This window comes from Aspergillus fischeri, genomic scaffold (genome assembly GCF_000149645.3).
Source record: "Aspergillus fischeri NRRL 181 1099437636245 genomic scaffold, whole genome shotgun sequence".
Lineage (NCBI taxonomy): Eukaryota > Fungi > Ascomycota > Eurotiomycetes > Eurotiales > Aspergillaceae > Aspergillus > Aspergillus fischeri.
In genome coordinates this window covers 1673931-1696888 of record NW_001509773.1, presented here as the reverse complement: position 1 = coordinate 1696888, position 22958 = coordinate 1673931, and the positions used below count along the sequence as shown (strand labels likewise).

The 22958-nt window shown below is 50.2% G+C and overlaps 9 protein-coding genes across 9 annotated transcripts; 6 read left to right on the top strand and 3 right to left on the bottom strand.

The window, feature by feature from the left end:
* Nucleotides 1-166: 166 nt before the first annotated feature.
* Nucleotides 167-1939, top strand: NFIA_107250 (prefoldin-like protein; the record flags this gene model as incomplete). Its single annotated transcript, XM_001267130.1, has 1 exon — nucleotides 167-1939. The coding sequence occupies one exon, from the start codon at nucleotides 167-169 to the stop codon at nucleotides 1937-1939; it is 1773 nt and encodes a 590-aa protein (XP_001267131.1).
* Nucleotides 1940-2578: 639 nt separating this feature from the next.
* On the bottom strand, nucleotides 2579-4715 carry NFIA_107240 (protein kinase IKS1; the record flags this gene model as incomplete). Its single annotated transcript, XM_001267129.1, has 2 exons — nucleotides 2579-4592; nucleotides 4657-4715. 2 exons carry the CDS (start codon nucleotides 4713-4715, stop codon nucleotides 2579-2581), a joined length of 2073 nt encoding a protein of 690 aa, XP_001267130.1.
* Nucleotides 4716-5409: 694 nt separating this feature from the next.
* On the bottom strand, nucleotides 5410-7563 carry NFIA_107230 (putative GTPase NOG2; the record flags this gene model as incomplete). Its single annotated transcript, XM_001267128.1, has 3 exons — nucleotides 5410-6243; nucleotides 6658-7408; nucleotides 7466-7563. The coding sequence occupies 3 exons, from the start codon at nucleotides 7561-7563 to the stop codon at nucleotides 5410-5412; spliced, it is 1683 nt and encodes a 560-aa protein (XP_001267129.1).
* Nucleotides 7564-7944: 381 nt separating this feature from the next.
* On the top strand, nucleotides 7945-8808 carry NFIA_107220 (uncharacterized protein; the record flags this gene model as incomplete). The annotated part of the gene is made up of 1 exon (XM_001267127.1): nucleotides 7945-8808. The coding sequence occupies one exon, from the start codon at nucleotides 7945-7947 to the stop codon at nucleotides 8806-8808; it is 864 nt and encodes a 287-aa protein (XP_001267128.1).
* A 2772-nt stretch (nucleotides 8809-11580) lies between these two features.
* Nucleotides 11581-12820, top strand: NFIA_107210 (putative GPI anchored cell wall protein; the record flags this gene model as incomplete). Its single annotated transcript, XM_001267126.1, has 2 exons — nucleotides 11581-11809; nucleotides 11865-12820. 2 exons carry the CDS (start codon nucleotides 11581-11583, stop codon nucleotides 12818-12820), a joined length of 1185 nt encoding a protein of 394 aa, XP_001267127.1.
* Nucleotides 12821-14350: 1530 nt separating this feature from the next.
* Nucleotides 14351-15890, top strand: NFIA_107200 (phosphatase PAP2 family protein; the record flags this gene model as incomplete). Its single annotated transcript, XM_001267125.1, has 4 exons — nucleotides 14351-14415; nucleotides 14486-14512; nucleotides 14577-15067; nucleotides 15199-15890. 4 exons carry the CDS (start codon nucleotides 14351-14353, stop codon nucleotides 15888-15890), a joined length of 1275 nt encoding a protein of 424 aa, XP_001267126.1.
* A 1100-nt stretch (nucleotides 15891-16990) lies between these two features.
* NFIA_107190 (uncharacterized protein) lies at nucleotides 16991-17659 on the top strand (the record flags this gene model as incomplete). The annotated part of the gene is made up of 2 exons (XM_001267124.1): nucleotides 16991-17065; nucleotides 17123-17659. The coding sequence occupies 2 exons, from the start codon at nucleotides 16991-16993 to the stop codon at nucleotides 17657-17659; spliced, it is 612 nt and encodes a 203-aa protein (XP_001267125.1).
* A 1660-nt stretch (nucleotides 17660-19319) lies between these two features.
* Nucleotides 19320-21875, top strand: hxB (putative molybdenum cofactor sulfurase protein (HxB); the record flags this gene model as incomplete). Its single annotated transcript, XM_001267123.1, has 1 exon — nucleotides 19320-21875. One exon carries the CDS (start codon nucleotides 19320-19322, stop codon nucleotides 21873-21875), a length of 2556 nt encoding a protein of 851 aa, XP_001267124.1.
* Nucleotides 21876-22269: 394 nt separating this feature from the next.
* Nucleotides 22270-22945, bottom strand: NFIA_107170 (mitochondrial 54S ribosomal protein mL59; the record flags this gene model as incomplete). The annotated part of the gene is made up of 2 exons (XM_001267122.1): nucleotides 22270-22311; nucleotides 22379-22945. 2 exons carry the CDS (start codon nucleotides 22943-22945, stop codon nucleotides 22270-22272), a joined length of 609 nt encoding a protein of 202 aa, XP_001267123.1.
* Nucleotides 22946-22958: the final 13 nt, after the last annotated feature.

The window sequence follows — 22958 nt, the reverse complement described above, 5'->3', positions numbered from 1 at the left end:
CCGCGCTGCGGAACTTCTTTTGTCTTCTTTGCCTCAGCCATCAAAAATCTGAACATACCTACAGCAAATCTTCTGGCCAGACAATTTTGCGTCAGGTCGGATGCAATAAAGTTTTATGCGATGGTTCTATCTACTCCTATAAAATAGATATTCAAAAACCTCTACCATGGGCGTGCCAGACAGCCACTTACAAGACCTCGAGCGTCAGCGCCTCGAACTCGAAGACAATATCTTGAAACTCCAGGAGTCGTTGTATCATTGGCGGACATGGGAGGCCGAGTACGACGGGTTGAAGGAGGAAATCGGCAATCTAGACGACGATGCTACGACGAGCGATTTTCTCCGGATATGCCGCAACTTCGGCGGGTCGCTGGTCAATGAAGACGAGGTCAAGGTGATTCTGGGCGAGAAACAAGGCGTGACACGATCGAGGCAACAAGTTATCGATTTGATATCGAGGCGGATTGACTACGCGAAGGAAAATGTTGCGACGATGGAAAAGAGGCTGCGCAAAGCAGAGTCTCAGCTTTATGCGCTGGAAACTTCCGAACAACTTCCCTCAGAACCTACTGCAGATTTTCAAATGACGGAGATCATGGAGGAGCTCGATGACGATGGTAATGTGATTTCGAGCTCAACCTCGACGCCTGGGAATCAGGCCCCGGAACTCCTGGAAATTCTGAAAAAAGCTGGTGTGAAGGACATACCAGAGGTTCCGAAGCGGAAAGGCACAGAAAATGCTGCACGACCTGTTAATGCTGAGGATGATCGGGCTGGTAGGGCCGTAGAAATCCAGGCTCCTGGCCCCCAGGATCACCAGGCCGAAAAACAGGATGAGAGAGTCACACCTTCAAAATTGCAAGCGGAGACGCAAGAGGAGCAGCCTATCACTGATATCGATGAGCCGCCGGAAGACGCAGAACTACGCCGTGAGATGCTACGATACAGCTTGGATGAGGTCGGAGCTGTCGTTGCCGAGCTTGAGCTAGACGAAGATGCGGACGAAGTCTCTGTTGACGAAGAATATGACTATGATGACGATGAGGAAGAGGAAGAAGACGAATTTGGAAGGACGCGTCCTGTCCTGGACGAAGACTATCATCGGCAGATGCGGGAGCTGGAGAAGAAGTTGAACGCCAAGGGCTTGTGGAACGTGGGCAAAGATACCACTTCCCTTCCAGAGGATATTCAGAAGGAGCTTGAACGACCTGCTGTTGTTCGCATCGAGAAATCCGACGATTCTGTTGATACGGCAGTGAAGGAGAACAAGCCGAAGAAAAAGGTTGCTTTCGCCGAAGAGCTGGATATTGCTCCGGCCCCTAAACCTGCTGTTCCCGAGAAGAAGACTCTTCCACCCAAGCAGCCTGAAGTGCCCACAATGGCGGACTCAATTGTTGAACGCACCCAGCAGGACGGGAAGACACCAGCGGCAAGTAGCGGTCCAAAGAAGGCCTCGCGCTTCAAGAGTGCCAGGAAAGCAACCACGGAAGAGATACCCAGCGTCGTTCCTCCGACCAACGGCATCCGAGCCTCAGATCCCCGCCCATCCCATCGCAAGCCCGCGGCCCCAACACCAGATTCCATTCCTCTCTTCCCCGCCAAACCAAGGCAACCCAAACCATTCTCACAACCAATTTCAGACATCATTGAAAAGCCAACCCCGCCACCTCAACCCGAAGGTACGGAGGGGAAAATCCTCGCAGACACCCTTGTCGAGCGAACCGTCTCAGAAGGAGCCGCCGTCGCCCCCGAACCAGACGAGCTCGACGAGCAGCTGCACAGGAAAGAAATCGCGACGGAGTTCTACAGGATGCGAAACCGGAAGATCCAGCAGAACGGTGGGTTCGTGGACGACGAGCCTGAGATGGTTCCCATAGACACCGATGAAGCCCCCAAGCGCGTGAGCAAGTTCAAAGCCGCGCGGATGAGGCAATCATAGAAGTACCATGGCCATGAGAACATATACCCATTCTATTAGCATTTGTCCTTCCTCCTTCTTCTTGTGTAGAGATCTATTCCCGTGATTAGATCGGAATTCTCGCTCTGCCACTTGCTCTTCCGGAGCTCTGGCGGAGTCATGATCATGTCTGAACCAGTGGTATGATAATCCTGAGAAGATTCCAAGATCGAAAATTAAGAGGGCTCTCTGACTGTATTTCGTCTCCGGCTCATCAGCTGCACGTATTGTGCTCAAGTAGAGTACTTACGTACGGTTGATGGGTTGGAGCATGTGGAAATCCGGTAACGTTTCACCCTCTACATGACTGTTCGGGCTGGCATCGCTATTTTGCGTGGAGCTGGCTCTTAAGATACACATGGCCAGATAAATCTGCATCGTATTCTTTGCTTTGTTGCTTGACTAGGACTATTGAACATATTGTATCTTCCCTCCAAGAGTCCAACAAAAAACAGCTCAGGCCTCAAGTCCTGAGTAGACTTATGCAGTCGTAACGTCATGAGAAAATAATGAAGAGCCTTTTAACAGCAACCGGAAGGTTTTTGGCAGAAGCCATCGCAGGATAAGTAGAAAATTGTAGCGTGAGTCTCAACCCACAAAGGCATCCCGCTCCATGGACAATCAAAGAAGCATTGCCTCTCCAGGGGCTTGCCAGAGACACAATTTATGGAATCGCATGCTGAGGCTGACAATGACAACGTGGACACCGAGGGCGACAAAGTGTGCCAGTAAACTGCGGGACCGCAGAATGAATCCCGCGAGTAGAAGCAAGGGGTAGAGGACCCAAGGGTTGACAGCTAGGGGAGCACACGGCTGAAAGACTGAAACGACCTTCACGAAAAATAAAGACAGGGGCAGAAATGGCATAGTAGGCAATCGATGAGACGAGACTATTCCGAAGAGCCTTGCCAGGAAAGGACGAGTTGGCGGCGGAGGTAGCAAATGCTGTAGGGGACGAGTATCTCGATTCTCATTTGTCTGCTCAGCACGGTCGATATGATCCTGCGTAGGCGGAGGGGTAGCAGAAAACCTGGGTCGGATCATCAGCTCTCGCTCGGAGGTGAGAGAGTCTCTTTTCTCTGTCCCATTGCTGTTGGCAAAAGACGCTGCCTCAAGAACGGTGCTGTTGGGTTCATAGTTAGGGCTGCGCCGTAGAGCCACTGGGCTTCCAGCGAGTTTATTCCTTGGAGAGAGAGATCGGCCCACCGACGAAGCGTCGGGGCTATCGACTGGATGAATTCTCGAGTTGGTACGAGGGTCGGGACTCGTGGAGCTAGATCTCCTGAACCGGAAATGCTCATTCCCGTTGACACCGGCGTGAATGCCGCTCAAGACTTCATCCGCAGTCGGCCGTCGGTCGGGGTCCACAGATAAGAGACGTTTGAGAAAAGTATAGAGCTTCTCAGGCAAGTCCGGTCGCAGTCTACGTTCGTCATCAAACCCAGTCCACTGGCTGATTTCAGCACGAAGTTGATCAAGATCCTCTTTCTCCTCGTGAATCAGGTCAGCATTGCGGTAAGGAAGTTCCGCAAAGCATAGGAAATGGAGTATCATCCCCAAGGAGAAGATATCTGACTTGAACGTGAAATTGCCAAATGGACCTCCAGGGTACTCTCGTCGCAAGACTTCCGGTGCACAATATGAAACGGTTCCGGTTGCCCCAGTTGACAATCGGGTGGTATCCTGAGCCTGGACCTCGCCGAAGTCACTGACCAACACCCGTAAACCATCGCTCGTTTCATGAAGCAAGCAGTTATTAGGTTTGAGATCCCGGTGGATATAACCATTCACATGCAAATGACGGAGGCCGGACGTGATGTCCTTGAAGAACGAATAAATCTGCTCGAAACTCAGCTTGCGAGGTCCGCCCAGGTCAACCTTAGGTTCCGGCTCTCCCTTGGATTTTCTCCGCAGACGCGCCTTTAATTGCTGTGGCGTAGTCATATCTTGCACCGAGCCACAAATATAGTTGTGTAGATCTCCGGCGTTGCAGTATTGTTGTAGGATGAACGCACACGGTACACTTGGCCCAAACGTGCTGATTTTAGCATTCTCAAGCCATACGTGCCGATAGGATACGAGATTCTGATGCGATAAATGTTGCAACAATTGGACCTCGCCCAGGACCTTTTCCAACCATTCGTGATCGTCACCGACCGGAACACGTTTGCAAGCGTAGTGTCCCAACGATACACCATCAAGCACATGCTTCACGAGAAGCACCACACCCTTTCCCCCTTTCCCTAGAATTCTCTCCTCAACGAAGAATTTTTTAAAGTAATCCTGGGTAAATGCGGCAGAGGATATCCCCTGAGTTCCACTGATGGAAGGAGTTGGCTCGTTTGTGGGCCCATCAGCGAGAGCAGGTTGGACCAAACGCCGACGAGGAGAAGGGGGTGTTGACGAGTCCGCGGAGCTAGGCAAGCTATTATGAAGCATGCGAAAGTAGTCCGGGTTGACAAATTCTGGCTGAGGACTAGCATGGTGCCCTTCTTGACCTGCATTGCTCTCACGAAGCGGTCGATGGCAATACGGACAGTCGGTCAATTCAAGGCCCGCATGGCTGTCAGAGGCGTTCCGCAGTACCAGCTGCCGGGAGTCTCGGTCGAAGACGACGACTGAATCGTTGTGACGCCTGCGATAATGAAACCATTAGATTCACTGCCTCGAGCACGGATTCTGTGTAGTAGAGCCCTTACAGCACAACGTCAAAGTTAGAAGATCCGTAGGGAACAATAGACATGCCCTCTTCCGCCATTATTGGGGGAATGGTCGCACATCTCTCTAGAAATCAGAGACATGAAGAATTATAGCTGTAGTCATGGACGCTAGTTCCACAGGAAACAACATGCAGGCGACTTTGCTGTCTCAAGAACCTCATGATGCAAACCGCAAGGGCTATCTAGTTGTATTGGGCGAGGGGAAAGTGAGGCTAGAGGGCCCCACGCAAGCTGCAGGCGGTGAGGCACCCTCTACTTGCTTAGGTACCGCCCATTTGGCTTCTACAGTCTTTACCAAGGTACAGTAAACGGAAATAGCTCTATGTGCTTTGTTAATTTCCTTTCAAATAGGGTGTGGGTATCAATAATGTTGGACCGCGATGCATTGAGCATCTATTCAGTGACCATTGCGTTGTCACGATAGCCTAACTGAAAGAAGTGTTGACGAGTGTCACGCCCGATTCATGTCGTGTAAATCCACGACTGGGCTGAGTACACGCGTCAAAAGGCCTCGACTCCATCAGACCGTACACTCGGATGGTGATGGAATGCGTGTGCCGAACACGGACTCTGAAAGACAACCCGAAGGTGAATCAGGAGCCTGCCGGGCTATGCGCCGTTGGTCTAAACAGCGATCGGCGAGGAGCCACAAGCTAACGGTGCAGCCTTTGGCAGTATATTTGTACAAGCACGAGCTCGTATGGAGTGAAATTGTTGAAGGAGAGCTTCTGTTCACTCCTCCCCGCTTTCTTCATCGCTGATTTCAAGATTCACAATTGAGTCATCGTCATCGTCGCTTTCAAAGCCTTCAAATTCCTCATCTTCGGACTCGGCGTCCTCTTTGTTAGAGGCATTCTCGGTGGTTCCCGCAGGCTCCGAGTTTGTCTCGTCAAGCTTCCTCTTTCGACCCATCTCCCCAAGCCGACCTTCGCGACCTTCGATCTTTGCATTGTCGTCACCAGCAGACTTGGGAGGCGGGGTGAACCACGGTATCTTGCCTCGAAGGAAATCATTGATGACCATCTTAGCGACACCATCCAAATCAGGCTCGCCTCCACGGAGGAGTCTACCGCCCTTGCGGGCGAGAATGCTAAGGAAATCGATGGGATCTCCAGTGCTCTTGATGCCATATGTGCGTTCAAGGTGTTTAGGTTGAACCTTTGCCAGGACAGCAGGGATATACTGTTCAGGGTTGTGAACATTCTCGATACGGACGACGCCACGAAGGAGAATATCTTGCTCCGTGTCGTTCTGGTTTGGTGGAACAACACCAGGGCAGTCGATGAGATAGATTCTCTTCATCAAAGTCACATACTGCCAAACCTTGGTCTCTCCGGGGATGGGAGCCACGTTGCAAACTTTCTTTTTCCGCAGAGTGTTGATGATGGATGATTTTCCAGTGTTAGGATAACCAATCAATCCCACAGAGATCTGCTTCCGGTCCGAGTGCAAAGAGGAGAATTGTCTCAGAAGCTGGATCAAAGAACCTTTACCAAAGGAGTTGTTGATCGAAGCGTGGAACGCCAACGTGGGGTAGTCCTTAGAGAGATGCCGTACCCAAGACGCCTGGGAGAAGAGTTAGCGAACCCTACCAGCGTTTCTCGAATAAAACAGATGAAAATTGAGATCAGATAAGAGTGAGATGTGTGAAATGTTACTAAGAGGACTGCTACGAAGCCGCCGATAAGGCAGAAGCAGCACTCAACTCACAAACAGAACACAGCTTAGCCCTTTACGACCAGTCTTCAAAACGAAAACTGGTCAGCCTAGCTTCAGAATGAAATTCGGCACGGGCCAGCGTCAATCTGCCAGAGCTGTAACAGACAAACTTCCATGGAGAAAAGCACGACACAAAGTCGCAGGAAGAAGACTTGACTTAGCAATGGCATATATGCTTTTAAAAGCATGAAGATGCAATGTGATGATCGTACTGTGCAACAGGTTCGAGGATAGGAATGAATGAACAGAGAGTTTACTTACTGCCACGCTCGTAGGAACAAGATCACACTTGTTAAGCACAAAGATCAAGTGCTTATGGGGAGCTTCCTCACGAATATACTTCTCAACACTCCGGCAACGTGTGCCTTCAGGGTCACGAGCGTCAAGCACGTGGATGACAACATCGGAAGAATCGATGACCTTGTACAGCTCGTTCCAGATTCGCTTGCTCTGCCCTTTGGAGAAGACGGACTCTCGAGCAGTGGGTGCTTCAGTAAAAGTCTTGTCGTCGGTCGACACATCGCCGGAAGCGATGATTGTTCCATCTTCGTGAGTGGCTTGATCCGTCTTTTCAACATAGGCGTCATGCATCTTGACGGTCTCTCCAGCCAGGTCTTCCAGAGACGCAACACCCAGCTTGACTCGCTTTCTTTGAGCCTTGGGGCCGAATGTATCACTGAAAGGAGCAGTCTCAATGGCCATCTTCGCTTCATGCTGCTTCAGTCCATTCACAGTGTGAACATTGTCTCTGATTAGGCTCATAGGAAGCTTGTTGGTCTTGAGGAGGACCGAGTACGGGTCCGAGGCACGTTCAGCGACCGCCTCGCGGAAGGATGTTAAGGCCTCCTGAGAAATCACTCTCGTGTTACCGAACCATTTACGGTTGGGTTCAATCCGAGCCGTGGGTGCATCTCGTGACTGGTACGAGGCGGCGACGGTGATGTTTCCAGCAGCGTCACGTCGAGGCTTGCCATCCTTGAACATGTTCAGATGCTTGACCTTCTTCGCATCTCTTCCATTAAGTCAGCCAAACATTCTTCTCACGCCGAATAAAGCACATAAAGCATACCTGTAGAAGTTTTCACCCTTTGTTCTGACATTGGCCATGCCATCTCCAACCTTCCCCTGGCGTACCTTACGGTTCGCCTCCTTCTTTCCTGTACCCATGTCGAATGCTACTCCTTGATAAGGCCTTCAGAAAATAATTTCAAAAAGTCCCAAAGGCAGGAGTAGATAAATAAGAGTTGGCAAAGCGCAAGAGAAGGAAGAGAAGGAAAGGAAAATTTCCTCGGAGTGAGATTATTTTTTTCCTGGCGTGGGTGCCAAGCTCTGTGGTGCACGGGCCAAGTGCAAGAAAATCCGCTTCATCTTTCCCGACTCCTATGCTATTGAGACCGCCGTCTTCAGTCGTTCATTGCTTGCTACGTTCTTGTCTGGCCACTTGCCAAGATTGGAGATTGCTTGCTCCTCAATCTCCGCTGGCCCCTTTTCTATTCAACAGAGACTTGCCGCTTGCTCGGGGCCCTGAGAGAACCGCGTCAGTCCAACATGTCTCTCTTCCGCAATTGCAGGGCTGCCACGGCGCAAGTCCGCAGCTTCTCCTCTTCCACCTGCCGTCGAGTCGGACCAGAGTCTCCAAATTTCGTCGATGTCCCTCAAACCATTCAGCCCGATCTACGAGTGAAACCCCGAGTTAAGGGTACGCTGCCCGTCCCTCGAGAGCTCTTCCCTACCCGCCGAGTAGACAAGCCGACCGAAGAATACATTGCTGCTGCGACACCACTTCCGTCGAAGGATATCAAGATCGATCCCAATGACCCACATGCTGAATACAAGGATTGGAAGCGGCGAATGGCCGACATGAGGCGGCAGAATCTTCGGGAAGGTCTCCTCGAATTGCACAGCCGGAAGCAGCGGACGGACAAGTTCATGGCGTACCGCAGCATTCAGAGACAGAGAAAACGCGAACAAGTTCTTCGGCAGCCGGAAAGGGACGATGAGCGCTTGACTCGTCCCTCTGTTGTCCAGGAGATGCTGCCTAAACGTACCCCGGTGCTGCCCGATCCCGACAGAGAAGAGCGCCTTGCTCAAGCTCGCGCAAAGTTGGAGAGTAAGAAGGCTCGGGATGAGTTAGAACGGCAGGACTCGTTACAGGCGCTTTACGTGAATGCTCGTACCTTTATCACCACCGAGGCTCAGCTTGCCGCCGAGATAGAGAAGGTGTTCCCCGAGGGTGAGAACGAGGCGTGGCGCAGTGACCACCAGCAGGGTGAGAATATTTGGAACCTTGGCGTGCCTCCGACAGTGCAAAACATTGTCAACGATTCGAAGAAGAGCGAAGCAGCTCGCTGGGATCTTATCCAGGGCAGAGTCAAGAAGCTGGGAGAGCAGATTACTGGAGGCAAGATATAAAGCGGCTGTTTATGAGGTATTGTACAGTATGGGTTTCTCAAAGAATTACAACAGCTTTTGTTTGTATTATTATCACCTCATTTCAATTGAGTCTGGATCAATGTCTATATCGTGTGTTTCGCTCACACCCGACAGCGGCGTGCCGTTGCCCCTTTTAATCCGATGTATTGTGATAACGAGGATTCGGACAGTTGGATTCTCACTCATGCGGGAGGGTCGCTGTGTCTGTCCCTTCAGCTGAAGGCTTTGACTCGCCAGACTCTCACTCCTCCAGGATCGAGAGCTAGAGCTTTAAACCTTGCAGCACAGGGCAATGCTGATCTGAAGTTTGATTACCTACCATTGCCTCTCACATACTTGAGAGGCAGAAAATACAAAGGTCAATTCAATGTCCTATGAGAATTTGCTGTATCCCACCTCTATTAATGACATTCTGTGCCCCGACTACCTTGAAACCACCTCGCAGTCACACATAGCCAACATACACATAAGTGACATAACCAGAACAGAACACTAAATGGATGTTTTGACAGCTTCAGAGATGAACAGATGAAAGTGATGCAAGGCTTACATCGATCCGAGGGATCGACATTACTCAACTACATCTGTCCGTCTATATTTCCCACTAACGGGCTTTGCGGGAAGATCAGGGCCATCTTGTTTGCTCATGCCGGAGAATGACGTTTGCATTGACGCTTTGTTGGTGGACCCATACGGTTTGAGATGGAGTTTTTGAGATCCAGGCCTGGCCTTCTTTCAAGCGATTGAGGCTTCCCATGCTCAGTACTATGGTTAAAGTTGTGTCAGGTGTCAGATCAAGAAGGTAGAATCCCTTCGAACAGGAGCTGCACGAGTCAGGTAGCCTTGTAGTCCGCTTAGCGACGGTGAAGAGGAAACATCATATATCAGACGAGTGGTAGTATTGGTAGCCACAACTAGATGGTTGTCTTAATCCAAGGGTCAAACACATGCGAAAAGGGACAGATTATTACACCTAGGTAGCATTTTCAAGATCTATGAGCACTAATCGACCAATCTGGCGCTGTCTGCATTATCGGAACAATAGGTATATGTGCCTTCAGCTGACAGCCTGGATAATCTGGCCGAACTGCGGCTATCCTCGTACCAGGAGTAATGTGTATGTTGGTGCCTGGCTGATGATATCTTGTTGCAGTTACCTCGGTTACTGGGCTTTCGCTGGCTTGCTTGAAAGGAACCGAATTGCAGAGCAATAATTAATCAAGTAATAACTTGGTCCAATGACGTGGCTAACATATAGATCCGGCATGATGAAAGATGAAGTGTCTTACATCCATTCCATTACCCAGACCAATATTATTTTACTCATAAACCCTGTCAATGCATAGTTATTACATTGATAAACCCACAGTGGAAAAGCTGTGTAAAGACAATCAGCGTTCTTGGCTGCCAGTGGTGTCGTCACCTACCCACTGCATCCTCGTCAGGGAGGCTCCATCTCGTCCCACTTGAGCGTTGCTTACTTGTTCTCGTTGTTGTGTACCTTTCTAGGCTTGTATAATTTCCCACTTCTCCAGTCCATTTCCTTGGTTCAAAACCCACGCTCCAGACTACCATAGTATTGGTGACCACGCCCAGGAACGTAGATGATAAGATCCTGGTTCGTGAGGCACAAGCCATGGCCCATGCCCCATTGCGAAAGCGACTAAGCAACAACAGGATAAGGCAACCCAGGCTGCCCCATTTTGCGCCCATGTTACGGAAGCTTAAGTCAACCCCGATAATCTCCAATGACGCTTACTAGATGCAAGGCACCTTAAGAAGATCTCCACTCTCTGCTCTGCTCCACTGCTCTTTTCCAGACATATAGGCTTGTGCTGGGAATACATCACTAATGCGTGGAAACGCAGTAGTCCTCAACTGTGTTCAATGCATCACTGACCAGCCATCCCGGCGGATAGGAGACTATGAATAGAACGAAAGAACCATGGGAGCTCAATGCTATCGTCCTTGAAACCTCATCCAGCAATGATTGTTGTCGTTGGCCAAACCAATTTCCGACTGTGCCAGTTCCGTGGATCAATTTTGATATCGCCACCTCAGTTGCAGTCTCATGCCCTGAGCCTGAGAGAACCATGTATCAGGCAACATTGAAGGGTTGCTGACACAGGGCAGGCTCTCTACGGCCAATCGAAGCCTTTCAGATGGGTCTTGATCCACCCGCAGGCTTATGCTTTGCAACAATGCTACTAGATATGGCTGCTGTTGTTGCCCATCCTGCACTAGGATCGTAGGTGGGCCATGCTATCTCAATGCTATTCACCATCTCCACACAATGTCTTGTCCATCATGACGTCCTCCATACCGAATGCCGTCGAAATCCGATTACCTCCAGGCTCGCCGGTAGGTCCGTGCAATATCGAGCTTGTTTACTCGCTCTGGCGTGTTTATGATGCCAGACTGGTCGGTATTGGCCCACATGCATTACATGAGAATGAATTGCTACTGGCTAACACTTTGTTTCTATTTTTTGCTTTCATGCGAAGTATGAGCTGTTGCTGACCTACCTTGATCTGGGTCCCAGTGACATCCATGACGCTGATATGAAAGGGTACCCACCACGGTTTATAAGTAAAGAGTACCTTCTTGTCCTCGTCAGTGTTTGTTGTAGTCCTCAAACAGACAAAAGATAAACAACATCGGTCTCAGTTGTACCATTTCAGACCAATCGAACCGTTTGTCTATCCGCTTCACTCACTGTGCTGCCTCGCCGCCTCCGTTCGCTCTCGCAGAATGAAGAACTTTGCCACTCTCGCGGCTCTCGCTGTCGGAGCCAATGCTCTCGTCACCAGAGACAACACGTGCTGCTTCCATCTGACCTCTTCTGGTGGTGCCTCTGGTCCCATTGGCCAGCTTGATGATGGACAGAACCGTGTCTACGGCAACCTTCCTGAGGGCGAGTACTGCATCAACTCCGATGGCGGTATCATCGATGGACACGGACGTGGATGCATCTTGACCCGTAAGTATCTGGATTCACCTCGACAGATAGACAACGTTTTAACAAATATCGATAGCACCTACCACCCAGTTCCAGTGTGATGCTGGAGCCCAGCCCACCACCGGCTTCTCCGTCAACGCCCAGGGCCTGCTCACCTACAACGGAAAGACAGACTTTGTCGCCTGTGAGACTGGTCAGAATGGAGGACTGAACGTCTACACCTCTCCCAACCCCAATGATGTGACTGGCTGCAAGAACATTCAGCTGCATGCCGACAACTGTGCCAACACTGGTGCCGGATCCGGTGCCGGTGCCAGTTCTTCCGCAGTCTACAGCTCGGTCATTTCTGTCACTCCAACAAGTTCCGCAGTGCAGGAGAGCACCCCTGCCGCCTCTCCTACTCCCGAGTCGAGCGCTCCGGGATCTACCACCACTGTCAAGACAACCATGACCACTACCTTTTGCCCTGAGTCAACCACCCCAGCTGGCTCCGGTTCTCAACCCTCTACTCCCGCTGGCTCTGGATCTCAGCCTTCTCATTCTGCCTCTGCCACCCAGTCTTCCAGCCCCAGCTGCCCGACCGATCTCTCTGGACAGTACGAATTCCCCCACCTGATCATCCCCGTCGACTCCTCTTCTCCCAACAAGGCTCCTGGTACCTCGTTCAACGGCACAGTCTCTTCCACCGTCTCGAGCATCTTCAACTTTGACATTCCTTCCTCGGACGCCGGCAAGACCTGCAGTCTCGTCTTCTTGTTCCCCAAGAAGGAGGACCTCGAGACCTCTTCTTACTCCTTCAGCGGCGACGGCAAGATCGATTTCGCCATGCTGGAGTCTGCCGCTACTTCCCAGACCTCCTACAGCAATGCTCCCAAGGTCAAGCAAGACTACGGCGTTACCACGGTCTCCCCTGGCAACTCCTACCTGATTTCTACCTTCCAGTGCCCCGCTGGACAGGCAGTCGGCTTTGAGATGAAGAACGCTGGTAGCACCAACCTCAACTTCTTCGAGGACTACAACCCCTCTCCGTAAGTTTACTCTGCGCGTCTCAAACATCTGAATCGTGGCTAATCAACATCCAGTATTGGTCTGTACATCACTGTCTGCTAAGTCAAATCGGCTTGACAAAGGGCTACCCGACATTATGAGAACACGAATGATGGACCTATGGTGATATCTTTGGAACTTATGGCTTTTATTTATGAAACGACAAATTTTCTTTCGAACCCAAATTGATTCAATGTCGGGTATGGTCGGGATGGTAGGCAGCAAAGTGAATCTTTCGAATGGGTCTAGTGAGTTAATCATGAACAGTCATTCATTAGGTACATAGGAAGATAGCTTAAGCGCATTGTATAATACAACTAAGACTGAAGACGATAATTGTTCCCTACGGAAAAAGTCGCAAAACTCTGGCCACACGAAGGACATATATAGTCAAGCATTCCAAACAAGAATTTATCTTCGATTAGCTCTCCAGATACTTAATAGTAGAAATACTCTATATAAAGTATCAAAACACAACTGCAAGCTACAAAGTTTTATCACAAGGAGCGATAATCTTTCGTTCAGATGGATACGGATCCAAGGTGGCATCCAGTTGCAAAAAATAATGTTGCCTAGAACAGCCGCCGTCGTGTGCCTCAGGTTGCCAATCAAAGTTACTGGACGATCCCGTCGTGCAGAATAGCTGAGCGCCACGGAGACAGTGGACTTAGCATTTGACTTGACAGGACTTTGGTTGATCATCTCTCTTTTAATTATTATTCAAATGATTCTAAATCACGAATCAATTCTATATTTTAAAGGACAATACAAAAAAAAATCAAATCAACATCAGGAAGACACAGGTTGTACACGTGCCCTCAGTGGTGCACTGGTGGCTTAGATTTAGACTTTGAGCCCCTAGACGCCTAGACAAGCTAGGCAAGGTCCTCATTTGATTCACAGTTGTTCGACCTACTCCAGGCCAGGGTCTAGTTGTGGATCCTTAGTGACAGCCAGCGCTTCTCATTGAGCGCAGCGGGATTCTGATTCTGTCAGGGGCAAGCCTGAATGGCTACGATCCACGCCACGGGACACACTTCAAGCCTTAGCCGTCGAGGTGGCAGCAGTTTTTTCCCGTTATTGGCATAGCCCTGGACTTTGTTCTCCATGTCTGAATTATTTTAGGCAGCTTTGGATTTGGCAGACTATTAATATGATCGCATGCTCAGCTTCTGCCATGACGATATCTCATAAACTACTTAATTGGGGATTCTCCGAAGATTAGGATCGTGTTTTACACCGCGCGGGATCGCGGGATATTCTCTTGACTTGTACAGTAAGTTGTGGATCAGTCATTTTCCAACGGAGCAAGAGGATTTGTTTCCTGTGCTCTCCAAGAAATAGCCAAGAGGCTATCTGTACCAGCCCAGTGTGTGCCCGAATTTGGGAAATATAATGAGTCTCCTTGTCCTATTATGCAGTGAAAGCTGATTTTCATGCTCAGCTTTCCTTTAGAATCCTCGTTTCACCAGAGGCCGTTTATGTTTGTGGTCTAAGAGCTTTAGTGTCAAGAAAATGGATCATCTTCCCTCTAAACTACCGTTCTCGAAGCGGCGGTTACGGCCTCGTGTTATAATTTCGTGAGTGATGAAATCGGCAAGATTGACTGACCGGAATTGTGTTGCTAATAGCTTCTGTTTTGTTATACAGATACATTGCCGACTATCTCATCCTCATGTTCGTATTTCCTTCCCTTTCGCTCGAAGACCGTCACAATCACTTACCGATAATTTCACTATAGCGGTTGCATTGCTGGTTTCTACATTTTCGATTCCATCGAACCCTATCACCAGCATTTCTCTCTGCGAAACATATCCATCCAGTACCCCTATGCCGTCCACGAGCGCATTTCGATCCAGGCAGCCCTGCTCATCTCCTGCGTCACCCCCCTCGCCATAATTGCAGTGTATACGCTGGTCATTGACGGTCTGTTCTCGCATCACAAGCCGTACAATCCGGCATCCGGGAAGAGGAAGCTTACCGGGCCATACCGGTGGAAGGATCGCCTGTGGGAGTTCAACTGTGGCTTCCTGGGTCTTCTGCTATCGCAGGGACTCGCATTTCTCATCACCCAGGTGCTGAAGACCGCATGTGGGAAGCCCAGGCCTGATTTGATCGATCGGTGCAAGCCGAGGCCAGGAAGCGAAGATCTGATCCCTGGATTGTCTAATTCGACTATTTGTACGGGAGACCCTGCAATCATTAAGGATGGATTCCGTTCTTGGCCTTCAGGTAAGTTTTGCCCTGGCCTTCTGATCTTTTTCTTGAGCTATGCTGATTGATAGTATAGGTCATAGTAGCTGTAAGCTTTTTTGTGTCAAGTTTTGATGCTCCTTTTCATTGTACTAATCTCGGAAATATAGCATCTTTTGCCGGTTTATTCTACCTGACTCTTTGGCTGTGCGGAAAACTGCACTTTATGGACAACAGAGGCGAAGTTTGGAAGGCCATCATCGTCATAATTCCTTGCCTCGCAGCGACACTTGTTGCCGTTTCACGGATTATGGATGCGAGGCATCATCCTTTTGACGTGATCACTGGATCATTGCTGGGCATTGTCTGCGCCTACATCTCCTACCGCCAGTATTTCCCACCCATTTCCGAGCCGTGGAAGAAAGGGCGCGCGTATCCGATTCGAAGCTGGGGTACAGACCCTGTGGCACCCAGCAACGCCTCGCCTCTGTCTGACCACTATGCGAGCACATCAGCTCTTCGGAACCTGGAGGAAGACAGGATAGACGCATCTGGTGCTCCTGAGACCGGTCCGGCGCGAATTTCTCCGACTTACATGGGTTCAGCTAACCCGTACACCTCGGACTTGCGCAACCGCCGATCCCATGACAATGATGGTGAATGGTCATCTTCCAGTGAAGATGTTGCAGATGGATACGAGATGCAGCATGGCTATGCTCGTACACAGAATCCGGGAATCGGCGGGCTTCCAAGATACGAAGCTGACACATCATACCATTCTCAGACACAAACTGTACTACCAGGCGTCACTGCTCCTCACGTACCCCCGGACCCAGTAGCCACCCGTCCAGGCAGAGACTGAGTCGGTCGGATCTGCAGTTTCGGGATAAGTTGAGACTGGTTTTGGAGTGTGCGGATATCGCGCGTTTGCTCACAAACTGCTGAGTCCGGAAGTATACCCGTGCCATGATTGATGAATTTTTGTTCGAGTATAAAAAATCTGTCATGTTTCTATGCATATGTCCTGCTGTATTTTGGTTAATCTGCTTGTCATTGTGGCGTTTGATAGATTTTGTGACGATTTCTATTCAGAAAACCAGCCGAATGGTTGTTGATCATACCAGGAGCATGAGCATATATGATTAATCAGTCCGCTAAATCCAATCTATTGATTTACTGCATAGGAAGTACAGACAGCATCTTTATGTGCTCGTACCTGACTGCTTTAGCTCACAGTTAAGGTACCTGCTGCAAATAAGCCAAAGATCAACCATGGCTAGAACCGCGTGGGAAATAGACCGCTCGAGCCAACAGTGGATCGGTTACATACATGCTGTCATACTACTATCGACATCGCTGCAAATGATAGAAGGAAATGTCGATGTCTAATCGATCATTGGAAAATGGCAGTTCAGCTCTGAAGCAAGTAGTAGCAACCAGGCACCGCATCTCCCCCACGTGTATGTGTCGATAATGTTCCATGGTGCTGGTTGCCCAGCCACCCCGCAATCCAACAATCTGAGTTGCCCAGCCTCCCCTCCATCATCGATCAGCTCGGAGAATATTTTCATGAAGAGGCAGTTTCTTTTCTTGTCTTTCTTTTCCCTCTTTTGAATCTATGTGCTGTCATGATTTGACCTCATTCTTGCATGCATAATTCCCTGATTCCACGTTTGAGCGTTTCCTCGTGCTTTGTGTTTGCTCAACATATTTCCGGCGGTGGTATAGTGTACACAGCCTAACGCAAGGAGTTGGATAACACGAGTCTCTCGAACTCGCGCACATACCCTGTTTCTTCTCTAATCATACAATCGCTGATGACTTCGTAACGACACTATCGGCTTTGATCAAAATTGAAAGCGCATTGTCTCCACATTTTGGACATTGGATCACCTCACATACCTCAAGTCGGCATTTAATTTTATCCATCGAAGCAGCAGTCGGAACACGCAAGCGGACAAGATGATTGGAAGTCTGTTCTTCATCTTCAACCGCTTGGTGGAGATTGTATTCTTGATTCCGATCATTGGCATGATGGTAAGCAGATATACTTTTTTGGCATATGCATTTACGGGAGCCTAACATGCCGAACAGGCCTACTTCGTCGACGGCTATCTCAAAGCAAACCAGATCACCCCGCCCTACATCCTGGTGCTTTTCATTGTCAGCGTGATCGCCGTCTTCTGGGCCTTCGACACGCTCATCCGCCATTCGACAACGAAGCGCTCTGCGTTCTTCGTCGCCTTCGTCGACCTCCTTTTCTTCGGCGCTTTCATCGCAGGAGTCTACGAGCTCCGCTTCATCGCGGACGCCGATTGCTCTCATTGGAATGGCGGCTCTGTGTGGGTGTCGCTTGGCCCCTTCGGGTACCTTGGCTATGAAAACCAGAACCACCTGTACCTGGAGATCAACAAGACCTGCGCGATGCTGAAGACGTGCTTTGCGCTGGGGATCATGGAGACGGTGTTCTTCTTCTGGACGGCTATCCTGGCGCTCTTCATCTACAGAAGAGACAGGGAAGTGGTCGTCAAGGAGACAACGACGGTGCGGAGGAGGAGCCACAGCAGCCGACGGGGTCATGGCCACAAGCATCGCAGCTCCTCCAGGAGTCGCCAGCACTATGTTGTCTGAGCATGATTGACGATAATGTTTTATGATTTATGGATATGCGATGATGTGAAAGATATGCAATTTGCCCCAAGAAAAGAAGCCGGAAAAGCAAGTGAACAGCGCAAGGACAAACAGGTATCAGGATTGGTGGTGCTAGGGAAAGTTTGCCTTGATTCCGGGATGTCCCTTGAGCTGACACACCTTGCCGGGCGAAGCCCAAATATTACGTATGGATGCCTCGCACACTGTTTGATCTTTGCGACTATTTGAAATATGATGAATCACGAGTCAGGTTGGAATTCTCGTTTCAGCTGCTTGCGCCCTGTAGGTTATGTCTTTCCTGATACTGGAGTCCACTATGTCGTATCCATCTAATGCTACCTACCTACCTGATTTGTTCTGCCCGGCCCGTTTCTACATACTCCGTAGTCCTCGCTTATTCCTTTTCAACCGGATAGGCTGTATGCAAGATGAATCACGTCTCAAGAACCAAGATCCAAGTGCATTGACAGTCATGGGGATCCCTATCTGAGATTTCATGCAGGTCAAACCTAACCCTGTATCTCAGTTTCATCGACCCAGTCCACGACTAGATTAATTGTTGGTTCGTCTGTTGGCGACAAACCATGCCACGTATCGATATGTGATTTGAATTTCCTCATGACCGCATGGGTTGGGAGGCAATTACCTTCCGACCATAGGTCAGCCTCATACTACTCGCAGGCCCAACGGTCAGATGCAACCGCTCAGGGAACCATCATGGACATGGGAATGCCTGCAGTCAGCTGTTGGAACGGGCATCTTATTCGTGGCTCGAAGCGAGTGTCAGGGGCGAAAAAGGAGTTCAGTCGCCAACCGTCAGCTCAGCAGTGTGAACCATGTCGTGGTAAGTGTCCGAGGATACTGGTGACAATGCATTGTTAGGCAGCGTGGTTCGAATACAACATGCATGAACTATTGCAGGCTGTCGATTAGAGAGACCTTAACGGGCGTGATAAGTGGGGGGGTTGTGGTGCCCCGATAAGTCGATATAGTTGTTTGGGCCGTGTCGCTATGGCTCTGCTTGCTTTTCTGGAGGCGCGCCACATGAATTTGTAGGCATATGGCTTATTGCCACGCTGTCGGGGATTTCCGCCCCCTCGTCCATTCTTATCCTATTGTGGGGAAGCTGACCGTCGTCACTGAGCACGCAAATGCAGTTACCATCATCCCTGCCCTCATTCAATTACTAGACATATCCGAGTTATTTAAGGCAGAGAGATGTCTGTCCTGGAGAGGTCTCATTGCTCAGGCCACTGTTCATACTCACTGAAGTGGGATTCATACGCTCTGGACACCGGTCAATGAAGTTTTCGTCCGTCGGTAAGCTCCGACGAGCCTCTTATCTGTATACCGAAGGTTGATTGAACTTCGACCCATCTCTGTCTGGTTTTCATATATCGAGTGTCGGCCTCCTTTTTGATATAGTCAATCTCGAGGCGATATATTGCTGTCCGGGTGCGAATCTTCCAGTGTTCGGTTGGTCGCGTGCGGAGTTAGGCTGGGTCGCCACCTTTTACTCGCATCGGCGCAACAGCTCGATTGGATTATTCGCAGTCGAATTCTTTGAGGTAGAACTATCTGGGGTGATAACGTTCCAATATGGTGGGAGTCACAAGCTGTGAGGAAGAAATACTGGAGTATGGAAGGGGATACTCGGAGGATGTGGACACAATCCGAGAGCGAGAGTATCCGCAGCTCAAAGGTGCGCCCCCTTCCCTTGAGGAAGGTCACACTGTATTTGACCTTTGTACTTATCGGTGTTGCAGATACGACATACCTGGACCATGCAGGAACCACGTTATATGCCAAGTCATTGATTGAGTCCTTCTCTCGCGAGTTGACGTCGAATTTGTTCGGAAATCCCCATTCCTTGTCCGCCTCCTCGCAGCTGTCCACACGGCGCGTGGATGATGTTCGTCTTCGAGCCCTTCGCTTCTTCAAAGCAGACCCGGATGAATTTGATCTTGTATTTGTGGCCAATGCCACAGCGGCGATCAAGCTGGTTGCGGATGGAATGAGGGATTCGACACGGCAGGGATTCTGGTACGGGTACCACGTGGACGCTCATACGAGTCTCGTTGGTGTACGAGAGCTCGCAGAGAAGGGAGGTCGGTGCTTCACCTCTGATGACGAGGTCGAAGATTGGATCTCAAAGTTGTGTGATGTCCGATCTGAGTCGCTCAAATTGTTTGCGTATCCTGCGCAGTCGAACATGAACGGTCGCCGTCTGCCATTGTCATGGTGCAAGAAGATCAGAAATCAGGGCGAGACTGCCGGCGGAAACGTTTATACCCTTCTCGACGCGGCGTCTTTGGTTTCGACCTCGACTCTCGATTTGAGCGATGCAGCCGCTGCACCGGACTTTACGGTCTTAAGTTTTTATAAGATCTTCGGTTTTCCAGACCTTGGTGCGTTGATTGTCCGCAAGAGTGCTGGACAGATCTTTGAGCACCGCAGGTATTTTGGCGGAGGCACTGTGGATATGGTTCTGACACGCGGGCTGCAATGGCATGCAAAAAAGCAATCTTCGATACATGACCGGCTGGAGGACGGCACTCTCCCGTTCCACGATATCATTGCCCTTGACTCGGCGTTTGCAACTCATGAGCGTCTTTTCGGCTCGATGCAAAATATCTCGTCTCATACCCGCTTTCTGGCAAAGCGCCTGTATGACCGACTAAACGCCTTGAGACACTTCAACGGGCAGAGAGTCTGCGAGCTTTATAAGTCTCCACGGTCAGACTACAACCAGCCCTCCACACAAGGCCCTATCATTGCGTTCAACCTCCGCAACAGCCAAGGGTCATGGATCGGAAAGTCTGAAGTTGAGAGACTCGCAGCAATGAGAAACATTCAAATCAGATCCGGTTCCCTGTGCAATCCGGGAGGAACATCGGGAAGTCTTGGGTGGACGGGAGCTGACTTGCTCCAGCAATTCTCAGCGGGTTTGCGTTGTGGAGATGACCACGATGTCATGGACGGCCGGCCGACTGGCGTATTAAGGCTCAGCCTGGGAGCAATGACTAACTTGGAGGACATCAATACCTTTGTCGAGTTTGTCGAGGAGTTTTATGTCGAGAAGGTGGCAACTATGGACTCTCTGGTTACACCAGTACACAGTGTGCCACTTCAACAACCCCGCTTCTATATCGAAAGCCTGTCTCTCTATCCGATCAAGAGCTGCGGACCATTCAGAGTTCCGGATGGAAGACGCTGGGAGGTCAGAAGGGAGGGGCTGGCTTGGGACCGAGAATGGTGTCTTATCCACCAGGGTACTGGTGCTGCCTTGAACCAGAAGAAGTATCCTCGTATGGCTCTCATTCGACCTTCTATCGACCTTGACCGCAATGTGCTGCGTGTCACTTGCGAGGAGCCGGGTTCAACTAATCAGAAGCTTCTGGAAGTTTCTCTACTGCGTGAGGACACAGAATTGGCTACGACCTCCCTTTGCCAGCGAACATCAAAGGCCTCTACAGTTTGTGGAGACCAGGTGACTGTACAGGCCTATACCTCCCCCTCTGTCGCGCAGTTTTTCTCCGATTTCCTTGGTGTTCCTTGCACACTGGCACGATTTGGGCCACATAGCTCAACTAGATATGCCTCACCTCGGAAAGCCCCAGGGGCCTGGAAACAGTACCTGAGGAAGTTCGTGATGCCAGGCTCTTTCCCTCAAGAACCTTCGCCGCCTCCGGCCGAGAAAAATCCCATTCTCCTGTCCAATGAGAGTCCTATCCTCCTCATCTCGCGCTCTTCTGTGAATCACTTGAACGAGAACATCAAAGCCAATCAGAAGAGAAATAGGACGGGGACCAGCAAAGCCGTAGCCGCTGACGTCTTCCGGGCCAATATCGTCGTCGCGGAAAGTCTTGCAGACTCGCCCAAGGTGGAGCAGCCATACATCGAAGATCAGTGGGAGGCCCTCAAAATCGGACCTGGGGAGCTTCAGTTCGATGTACTTGGTTCCTGTCAACGATGCTCGATGGTCTGCATTGATCAGTTTACCGGCGTTCGTCGCGACGAGCCATTTTCGACGCTGGCAAAGACCAGGAAGATCAATAATAAAATTGTTTTTGGGAGACATTGCTCCCTTTCTGCGTCAGAAGTTACGAAAGAGCAGCATGATAACGCGGAGCGCTGGACGCTGATGGTTGGCGATATCGTTACTCCTTCGTATGCGCATGATTACGACTTATGAGAATCATCTGGTTGCCTGGTTCGGTTGGTGTTGGATATGAGCGACTTGTTTTGATGACATGTATATATAGCCACTCAATCTTCTGAATATTTATTGCCACGTATAATAATCCTGTATAGGGCAGTTGTCGGGGCTGCCTTTCCAGTCCTGGAGTTTGTTGATTTTGAAGTGTTCAGTATACACACAAATTCTATGAAACATGGAACGCTTTGTGCAATTTTTGCTAGAACATCTATTTGTACAGTACATATGCAAACAAGAACTCCCATCCCAAACCCCGTCAATGATCCATATAGTAATCTTAGCCAAGCTGTGTGAGTCGAGGATTGGCAAATAAAACAGACGCGACATGATGAAATCCCGTGTGATAGAAAAGATATTGACATAGATTCGTTCACCTCTTGGGCCATTGCTTCCAGCCACGACCATGACCTCTCTGTGCATCGCATCAAGTTAGCCTCGACACATTCCAACCGCACACTCAACATCAACTGAATGCTTACCTGCTTCCACAACCGGATCATCTCCGGCATCTCCATCATAGCCTTGCGTCTGTCCTCCAAACGAGCCTCCATCGTCCGTTCCCACTTGTGACCCTTGACCTTCTGTCCAACACCAGTACCCTTGATCGCCAGTCCGCGCTCCGCCCGTCTCGTCTCCTTATACTCGGTTGATTTGCGCCCAGGCGGCAGCAACGCCTCCACGTTATACTTGATAGCCAACTTGACAAGCTCCGCCTGTCTCCTTAGCCCGATGGGCGGGCCGATCCACTTGCCATTGCGGAAGTTCTTGCGAGGGAGGAAAGGGTTGGGGTGTTCCGGGTTGGAGTAGAGGAGCGATTTGGACGGGGAGAAGGCTTTCGGGTCGGGCTTTTTGAAGCCCTTTGCGTCTCGGTTGGGCGTGTATGGCGATGGAAGGGATTCCTCGGCCGCAGGGGCTGGAGTTTCGGGTTCAGTGACGGGAGGGCGTACGGCCGCGGAGTAGATTTGCGGAGGATAGCGGGCGAAGAAATTGCGTAGGCGGAGGGGGAGCTTGCTCACCAGGTCGGTGGCTGCTGTTGTGACGGACATGATGAAATGTAAT